Below are 9,912 nucleotides of genomic sequence, written 5' to 3'. Positions count from 1 at the left end.
GGATAATTAACTTACCAAAAAGCGAATGAGGCCTAAAAGATAACAGATTAACAAGTGTATTACAAATTGAATCTTATCTCACATTCAAGAAACAGAATGAAACTATAAAGAATTCCATTTAGATATAATATACATCCTCATTGGTTCATAGATCACCTCAACCTTCTTTTGCATTTGCTTCCAACATCAATGATTGGGGATTACCTAAATGGATCCCCATGTTCAGATGCAATGCCTTGGGAATCCTTCTGAACATTAAGCTCTTTGGATCACTCCTCAAGTCAATGTTTTTCTCTCAATTCTGATCTTTGTAAGCTAGCTTCATATATATACAACTTGATAGCCCATGCAAGCAGAGAATAGCACTTCACATTTCTCCTCATAGTTAGCTATCTATTCATAAGCTATATAAGGGAAGGAGCCACAATTCTTTTCTTTTTATATATGATAATATTTTTGTAAACAATCAGGGAGGCTCAAGCAAAAGAGCATGTTTTTGAGTTTGAGAGTGGACACTTTCTTCCAAGACCCCATGTATAGCCCAAAATATAAGGTTGGGTCCATATATAGCCCACCCCTTACAAGACCCCATAGATAGTAGGCTAGCACCAACATTGGGTAATGACCTTTTGGTTAAGTAGGAAATTATCATTTTCAGCCATGTTTATAATGCAATTAAATGGAGATATTTAAACATTTACAGTAATTCTTTTTTATAAATCATTCATCTACCATACATGCATATGTAATTATGCATAAGGAAGCACTCATAATTTCCATTATATATAACCATCATCCACTCTACCAGCCTTGGACCTTCCCAAACACACCTCTCAAACTTGTTATTATCCCATTCCTCTTCTACAAACTCAAGAAAAATGTCTCTTGCTTCAAATCTGTAAATAGCTCTTCCCATTCTCCATTCACAAGGAATCTGTCTTAGTCTTCTTAGTTCTTAGTATTGGAGGTTCTTGTTCACTAGACCAGGTAAAAATAAAAGCCACCAGTATTCATTTCTTTTGATAAAATCTCTAAATCTTTTCATTGCATTTGTCACCCTCCTATCCCTTCCCCCTTTCAACTCAACCAACTTTCTTGAAATGTTAGTCTTAGTTTGAAAGCAGTACAAATGCAAATATGTACAGCATAAATACATACAAAATATAAGGTTTTGCACTTTACGTATTTGCATTTGTACTCCTTCCAAAACTCAACCTTAAGGGTCTGTTTGATTGCTGAGAAAATTGGACTAAGAAAGGATGGGATGAAAAGAGGAAAATTTATTTTCTCAGTTAGTTATAATGTGTTTGTTTGCTGAGAAAATTTTTGTGAGAAAACCCACTTTCTAGTGTTTGTTTTGCAAGAAAATTTATAGGAGAAAATGGTTGAGCTTCCAGCCATTGAGGGGAAAAACATGGGGTTGGGGAAGAAGGAACCATGGACCAAAAAACAACAAAAAGGGTAGAACAGGACTGCTAGAGAGAGAGATTCATGGATCTTGGAATGTCTGAAGAAGAAGGTAAAGAGTGCAACCGCATCGTCAAAGCGCTTGGCGCGGTACATGGCATCTATGACAGCATTGCAAGTGAAGACGGTGGGGCGGGCTGTGGTGGAGGCGCCGTCGAGGTCGCCAGAGCGGATGAGTGATTGGACTTGGTTGTGGAGATTAAGGCGAGGGCCAACAAGTGCCGAAGTGGAGTCCGGAAGGCGGGGAGCATTAGAATCGGGACGCGGGCGTGGTGCGTTAGGGTCTCGGCAGAGGGCGTGTAGTGGGGGTTCAATACGGAGGTGGCGCTTCCGGCGGTGACGCTCAGCAGCAGCCTCCTCCACTGAGGAGTAGGCGAATGAGCGAACAGAGAGGAGGTTATGGTTGAGATGCTGGAGGAGGATGTGGTGATGATCGGCGGCGGTGGTGGAGGTGCTGATAATAGGAAGAAGATGGTTAGTGGTGGAGAGAAAGAGGAGATGATCGACTTCTTGCTCTGATAAAGCCCGAGCAATTTTCTTAGCGTTTTCTTTTCTCACCAAGGTCACACTGTTTTGGTGCGACCCCGCTCACTTAATTTTGGGATCCCGCGTCCCTCTTGTTTCTCATCCCAAAATACTGTTTACCAACAAACAAACACAAGAAAGGAAGAATCATTCGGGAATATTCCCTTTTCTCATCCCTTTCTCAGTAAACAAACAGAGCCTAAAGTCACCCCCTAACACCCAGGTTTCACCCCCGCCTCGTGAACACCTTCCAACTCTTCTCCCAAATCTAGTCTTCCATTTCACTATCCGAATTAATTCAGCCCATAAACGTCCGATACCAGCAGCACTGCATACCATCAGCTAAGGTATCATGGGCAGAGACTCCCAAAACAGCCCAGGCTGTTTTCTTAAAACAGCAAAGTGAACTCAATTCAGCTAAACTTGATTCGTTAGTATCTCAAGGCAACTACTCCAGCTGACCATTTTGAGAAGTTGAGATAAAGTATGCAACGTTTACTTGAATAATGGATCATTTGATGCTAAGGTGTGAAAGTACTTTGAATCATTTAAATCAAAATCAATTTGGATGAATTGGATAGACCAATAAGACATACTCGTTAGTCCACCTGATCCATCTGTAAGACTGTAATGGATTGATCCATCAATGGGTCAGATTTGATTAAAACCAATTTGACGGTTCAGAGTCTTCGGACATTGAATTGGACCTGGTCCATAATTGGACTTATAAAGGACCAGGTCAGATTAGACCATATCCGATTTTAAGCCAATTTAGTAACCCAAAGCTTCGTCCAGGCTGGAGCTAGGTCGGGTAGGCCAGGTCCCAAGTGGGGATTTCTGAGCCCATAGTGTTCTGCTGCAACTACAAATGACGTTCAGCGCTTTAGGGGTTTTCTAGGGTTTTAGCCAAGATTAAAGACTGGATTTTGATTTTCGATTCTATGGCTGAGAAGCTCATGCAAAAGGTGGAAATGGAAGAACTCGAAGAAGAAGAAGAAGAAGTTGAAGATCAGCTCGAAGACTGGGATGATTGGAACTCGGACGAAGAAGATTCGGACAGAGGTTTTATCTGTTTGTTCTGCAATATGAAATACAGTTCGACCGAAACCCTGTTCGAGCATTGTAGTTCCACTCACCATTTTGACTTTCAGAGTATCAGGGAATCCTTGGGTTTAGATTTCTACGGTTGCTTCAAGCTCATCAACTACGTCAGGTCTCAGGTGGATATCTATGCAAATCGCTATCTGTTTTTTCTTTGCACTTCGATCGATTTGATTGAGAGAAAGTATTACTTTCATCATATAGATGGAATTTGTTAACCTGTTAAGAAGCGGATGTGCAATTCTTATGTTATTTGGGATTCGAGTATGCAGAGAAACTTTAACACTTAACCCTTTTCCGTCTATCAGGATTGTAGATTATTGACAAAATCTAAAATCTATGTTTCTTCATCAAGTAGTGAATAGAAACTAAAATGCATGTAGTTACTAATTCGTGTTCAGTTGTGCTCACAATGGTATCAATGATAATGAATGAAAGAAAGATGTGGTGCCTGATTAACTTTTGATAAGTAGAAACTTTTCAAAAAAAAAAAAAAAAGATAAGTGGAAGTGCTGGGGAAATTGATGCTTGGTTGTGGCCTCTCCGTGGAATGATGACAGATTAAAAATTCTGCGGAGTATTGGAAAATCTTTACTCTATTCAATTTTAAGTCTATTTGGTTTGTATCAGCCCATAAGGCAAGATATTTTTTTATAAAGATTAAATTATAATTTCTTTTTTTGCCTTCACTTTTATTTTCTTCTGGGAGAAAGGACGTTTTTATTAGCATTTGAGCCGGTATAAATGATATTACAAAGAAAAGGTTGATGAATGATGTTTTCTATCCCCCCTCCCCCTCTATTTCTGTTTTCAGGTGGCAGAAAATAGATGCTGGACTTGTGGGCTTACCTGCCAGTCTAACAAGGATCTACTGAATCATTTACATGAACCAGTCAGTTTGGGTGACAGCAAGAACTTTTGGCAAGATGATAAGTATCTTAAACCTTATATGCAAGAGGATTCACTGTTGCACAGTTTTGCAGAAGATGAAGATGGTGAAGATGATTGTACCACATCTGTTGATAGAGAGGAACTAATGAAAGAACTGGGGATCACACTAGACTTTGAAAATATCTGCATTGATGATGGGAATACTTTTGATTTGGTTTGTTCCAAACCTGATACCAATGATGAAAATGTACGGAAGGCTTCATCCTCTGCATCTAGTAGCCTTTTTAATGTTGGAGATCAGTTGGAGAAAGCTATGGTTGATCTTATTGAGACAAAAGACAATATTGGATTTACCCACAAAAGGCAAGAGGATAAACATAAAAGACTGCAATTTGCAGAAACTGTTGCAAAGAAAATCAAGAATGCCAACGAAAATTATTTTGGATCATATAGTTCTTTTGGCATCCATAGAGAGATGATCAGTGATAAGGTAATTGTTTATTTCTTTGGTAGAAGAGGAGTCATAATGCTGTGTATGCCATGCTAGAAAAGGTTGTTCCACAATCATAATACAGTAAGTGCTCATTTGATGTAGTTATGCAGGTAAGAATGGATGCTTATATGGGAGCAATCTTGAACAATCCTTCTCTTTTGAATGGTGCAACTATCTTAGATGTGGGTTGTGGCACTGGAATATTAAGGTGCAATTTCTCTTTTCCCTGGTTGTGAAAATAAAAAAAGAAACAAAAAACCACATATAGAATGCATAAAGTACTAGATGTTATAGTTCAGTCATTTCCCTATTTCTACTTGAATAGTGGTGGAACTTCTTTGGTTGAAGTTTGAAGCAGCTCATTACCAGTGGAGCTAGGTGTCAAGAATTAAACAAAAGTCTTCCCTCACTTGCCTACTTCGTCACAGAGCTTATTGTTGACAGTTGATATTTCTTATCAGATACTTGAAATGTTCAATAATCTGATTTGTTGCTGTTATTCTGTAAAATTTTATCTTCATTTTATTGAAAGTTTTTTTTATCAAAATAAAGAAGTAGAAAATATACATGCGTTGGAAAGCATAATTATCTAATCTCTTAGAGAACATCAAAATGTTATATTAATCTCATAAGATACATTATTGGTTATTTTATTGAAACTAAATACATATTCAATTAATATACAAGGTCTAAAACACTGAGAGTATGTAACTGATGTTTTTTTTGACAAGAAGGGAATACATCTCTCTGCAAGGGTCCAGGTGCCCATTTGGGAGGGCTCTTATATAGTGGCTTCTGGCTTTGTGAGGTGGGGCCAACCTGGAGAACCTATAAGCAATGGTTGGAGAAAAACCCTAGAAAGCCCAAAATGACTATCTTATGGCCAAAAATATAGCCTTCCACTGAAGCTTCTTTTGGTGGCTTCTTCAAAACAGCTCAGTGAAGGTAGCTCAGTCAAAGCTCTAGTCTCTTCCCAAATGGCCCCTACCTGCTGTCTAATAGCTGTAACTAGAATCCATGTAATTTACGAGGTCCAAAATTCTAAGAATATATCACAGAAATTTTGTTGATAAGAAATGCAGACACCTTCAGCAGCATTATGTTTTCTCTTTTTGCCTTTGTACATATTGTGAAAAGGAAGCAATACAACTGACTTGCTGAAGCACAAATACCTCTGTAACCTTTTTGATGTCTTGGTTTTAGGAGGCTAATTTGATTATAGTGCTTTATTTTTTTTAATCTAAATAATTAAAAAACCTGCCACAGTAGAGAGTTCTCTTTCTTTTTTTTGTTACCCTGATATGGTAAGGGCACCCCTAGACAATTTAATTTTTTTTATTGATTAAAAAAAAAGACACCCCTAGACAAGGTGTTGGAGAGATGTACTGTTCACTCAACCCTTTTCCGAGTAAGACACATTGTTCTCTCTTACTCGGTATATGAAATGCAATGTGGTCATTTCACTTGGCTGTTGACAGTCATCTAACGGTAGGGACCTGCTAGACACAAAATGAAAGTTACAGTCTACTTATGCATAAAGAGGCTGGAGATGGGACTTTTGCCCTCTATAAATTTGGCCGTATAGCAACTTTTTATTTCCAGTTGGTTAGAAAAGTTGAATGGGATTATATTCCTAAGTGTCTATTGTTTTACCTTTGAATACTGCTTATCTTGTTCTTATACCCAGTTGTTACTTTCTGTTTTGTAGTCTTTTTGCAGCCCAAGCAGGGGCATCAAGGGTTATCTCTGTAGAAGCCAGTCATAAGATGGCTTCCGTGGCCACTCAGGTGAATATTTCAGGTCTTCCATGCTTTTTCAAGCTTTTACCACAATACTACTCAATATTGTTTCAGTTTCTGAGTTCCACCTAATAGTTTGGGTGATTGCAGGTTGCAAAAGATAATGGTTTGTTATGGAATGGTAGCTTTACTGGAGGTAATAACCAGTGCACTGGGGTAATCAATGTGGTGCAAGGTATGATTGAAGAACTTGATGAATCCCTGAATATTCCACCCAACAGTGTCGATGTTCTGTTAAGTGAATGGATGGGATATTGCCTACTCTATGAATCAATGGTCAGCTCAGTGCTTTATGCAAGGGATCGATGGTTGAAGCCTGGTGGTGCCATTCTTCCAGACACTGCAACTATTGTGTGTTATCTAGTACTGCTTTTTTGTTCAAATCGTACTTGGGGTTTTATCTTGCCTAATTGACATATTTATTGTTTTGCCTCTTCATTTTATTTTTCCAGTTTGTAGCAGGGTTTGGAAGAGGTGGAACCAGTATTCCATTTTGGGAAAATGTATATGGTTTCAATATGTCTTGCATTGGCAAGGAAGTTGCACAGGATGCTGCCCAGCTTCCTGTTGTTGATGTAGTGGACAGCCATGATATAGTGACTAATGCTGTGGTTCTCCAGGTTAGTGTCATTCTCTAATTTATGGGATATATGGTATTTATTCACTGGCATTTTCACTAGTTCTTATATGGTTATCTGTCAAGGATTTTGGTTAACAAATTCTCCTATCGGATAGACTTAAAAACAAAAAGCAAGTGAAAAATAAATAAGACTATTTCAATAACAAGTCCAAAATATTAGTTTAATGCTCCTTGTGTTTTATCTACTCACCCTGTGTGATACATGTTGGACAAACCTGAAGCCGATCTGGCATCATCATCATTTTCTTCCATCTCTTTTCCTTTATAGCTTGATCTTTGCCATTGTAATTGTCACCATCATCATCATGTAGCAAATCCCAATATCTGAAATAAGTTTTGAATGACAAATTTTCTGATGATCATCAACATCTGAAGGTTATTTTCTGATATCCATGCTCCCCTCTTGGATTGATTGTTAGCTTATCTAGATTTAAAGATTTTATGTAGTCTCTTTCTAAATGGATCTCAACAAACTTATGTTTTCCCGTATGACCAACCTACATTTTGCCCCTTTGTTTTCTTGGGTTCGTTAATACTGACTATTATTTGTAGTTCTGTTGAACCCAAGTACCTAAGTCCCGAGGCAAAACAGATCCTACTAACCATGATGAGCCTCGAGTCTCTTGGAAACAAATTCAACACTAATTCATCAAAAAAAAAAAAAAGAAAACAAATTCAACACTAAGCTTGACATTTCACTTAGGAGTGGGTTGAATATCTCTACAACTTTCATCAGTTGGCGTAAAGTAACAAGTAACAACCCCCCTCTCTCCAGGAAGGCTATGAAGACAATGCGCTTGTTACAACTAATTTACTGTCCAATTACCCCATTGACCTGCCCTTCCCCAAATATACAGGTTTAGAAGGTACTAGTTAAATTGTCAATGGCTGGATTGATTATTGAGTACTTATGCAAAAGGCTATGATTAGTGGTGATTCTCTCTTTCCAAATTTTAATATGGATACCTCCTATCTCTTCATGTCACTTCCAGAAACAATTTTTTGATTTGAAAATAATGTCTGTCCATTTCTTGTTTCAGTCCTTTGATCTGGTAAACATGAAGCCTCAGGAGATGGACTTCACTGCTAGCGTCGAATTAGAACCAAAGTCAGGCCACCCTGGCGACAACCACACAGATTTGCAACCCAAGATAACCTGGTGTTATGGAGTTGTCTTGTGGTTTGAAACTGGTTTCACAAGCAGGTTCTGCAAAGAGGTGCCTACTGTTCTATCCACATCACCGTATTCTCCCGAAACGCACTGGTACCAAACCATCTTCACATTCCGAGAACCAATTGCAATGGCATCAGGAAAACCAGAATGCAATGGTATGGCAGAAATTGGCACTGAAACCTGCCCTGCCATGAAAATCCAATCACGTATAAGTATTGTCCGAGCTGAACAACATCGTTGCATTGACATATCATTGGAGACCGTGGGGATCTGTTGTGATGGTAGAAAACGGAGTTGGCCTGTTCAGATCTTTAGATTATAAAAGGATTTTCCTTGGTTCTACCAGTGAGTTGTTCCAGCTGGCAGTTTTCAATGTTTGCCCTGGTTATTTGTTTTGGAGTAATTGGGATTAAAGCACGGCTCAAATGAGTTGTGTCATTTCCCTATCCATGTTCATGTTTTGTTGTGTATCTAAACAAGTTACTCTTATTTAGGTTTGATTCCATTTCTGCTTTTTCCTTTTTTTACGGTGGGGTCATGAATTGCCATTTGGATTTTCGAAAGATCTGGACACACCATTGGATGGGTTACATATACAAACAAATAGAATGATCAGATAAACTTCAACCATTTAAGTAATTGTTCCAAATTTGGGAAAATTGGAGTAAGTATTCTCTGATCGAATAGCCTTGACATGTAATAATGCTATTCCATTGATTTATAAACATACCTTCGCTAATACCTTCAAAAGATTTTAAACACATCCACATACTTACCTCTTAAGGGTCTATTCTATATTTTCCAAAAATTTGATTAGGAGTAGAGATGCCTTTGATTAAAAAGTACTATGGTTTCTTTCCTTCAAGGCAATCCAACTCACTACAAAATGCATGGGATTCCACAAGATTTTGCCATTGTCGAAAAACCCCCAATCTCCATGAAGTCAATAACAACATAGCCATGTTCCTTCTACCCAATCTCCCAATCACTGAGGTTTTGCCCAAGTAAATTACTACGTACCTGCTGTCATGGTTTTCAAACCATTGTTGATCTAGATGGTCAGATTGTTTGGTCTGGGAATCGTCTAAGCAATTGGTTTCGTCCCAAATTTGGTCTTTGGCTAAATACTGTTGAATCCGTCAATGACCTATTGACTCAGATGGTCAAACCATTGACTTGTTTAACGGTTTTTGTCAGAATGGGCACTACGTTCGAACCAGATGGTTGAATTATCAACCCGACCGGTGGCCAGAATGGTTTCAATTCCGAGTCATTTTCTTAAACATTACTTGCAGTTGCAGGGGCTCACCCACTGAACACAGTTTTTGACCCCCTCCTTATCAGCTTTAATCCGAAATATAACAGTAAAGGCTTCACATAAAGACTGTTCAGTTTTCACCAAGCCAGCTATCAGTTTGAAAAAAGTATTCTCATTTTTCACCATTGCCAGGCTTAATACCCACAAGCCAATTAAATTTCGTTTCATTATACCTTTCCAAACACGGAACCCCAAGGAAAATGAGTTGCAGGTTACAATGGGTTCAACTAATGGATAGACAGGATACCAGAAAAACTTATAACCAATTAATCGGCATCAAAAGTAGTAACCAATCAGGTTGGTTTTCCCCAAGATTCATGGGGGATTTTGGTTGGGCAAATCATCTCTGGTATCATAGATTTTGATAGATAAGAGAGAAATTTCTTGGGGGAAAATTACACAAATTCGAGGAAAGGTCGAACAAGATTAGAATGGATATCAAGGGAGATTAAACATTCAAGAGAACAAACACAAAATTAGGCATTTTTAATTAAACTAGCATGG

General features: G+C 38.3%; 1 protein-coding gene across 1 annotated transcript; it reads left to right on the top strand.

The window, feature by feature from the left end:
- The first annotated feature begins 2,795 nt into the window (after positions 1 to 2,795).
- Positions 2,796 to 8,617, top strand: PRMT3 (protein arginine methyltransferase 3). The gene is made up of 7 exons (XM_010273458.3): positions 2,796 to 3,212; positions 3,908 to 4,474; positions 4,588 to 4,685; positions 6,186 to 6,264; positions 6,367 to 6,627; positions 6,729 to 6,896; positions 7,957 to 8,617. Exons 1-7 carry the CDS (start codon positions 2,934 to 2,936, stop codon positions 8,410 to 8,412), a joined length of 1,908 nt encoding a protein of 635 aa, XP_010271760.1. The 5' UTR covers positions 2,796 to 2,933; the 3' UTR covers positions 8,413 to 8,617.
- The last annotated feature ends 1,295 nt before the right edge of the window (positions 8,618 to 9,912 follow it).

The sequence above is a fragment of the Nelumbo nucifera genome, chromosome 7 (genome assembly GCF_055504915.1).
Source record: "Nelumbo nucifera cultivar China Antique chromosome 7, China Antique-T2T, whole genome shotgun sequence".
Classification (NCBI taxonomy): domain Eukaryota; kingdom Viridiplantae; phylum Streptophyta; class Magnoliopsida; order Proteales; family Nelumbonaceae; genus Nelumbo; species Nelumbo nucifera.
Note: the sequence above shows the minus strand (reverse complement) of the source record. Positions and strands in the feature narration are given on the sequence as shown.

Excerpts from the sequence above, each read along its gene's own strand:
- PRMT3 (XM_010273458.3), top strand. The coding sequence starts at position 2,934 with ATGGCTGAGAAGCTCATGCAAAAGGTGGAAATGGAAGAACTCGAAGAA. Across the intron at positions 4,686-6,185 it reads TGTGGCACTGGAATATTAAG|TCTTTTTGCAGCCCAAGCAG; the intron begins GTGCAATTTCTC and ends TCTGTTTTGTAG. Across the intron at positions 6,628-6,728 it reads TTCCAGACACTGCAACTATT|TTTGTAGCAGGGTTTGGAAG; the intron begins GTGTGTTATCTA and ends TTATTTTTCCAG.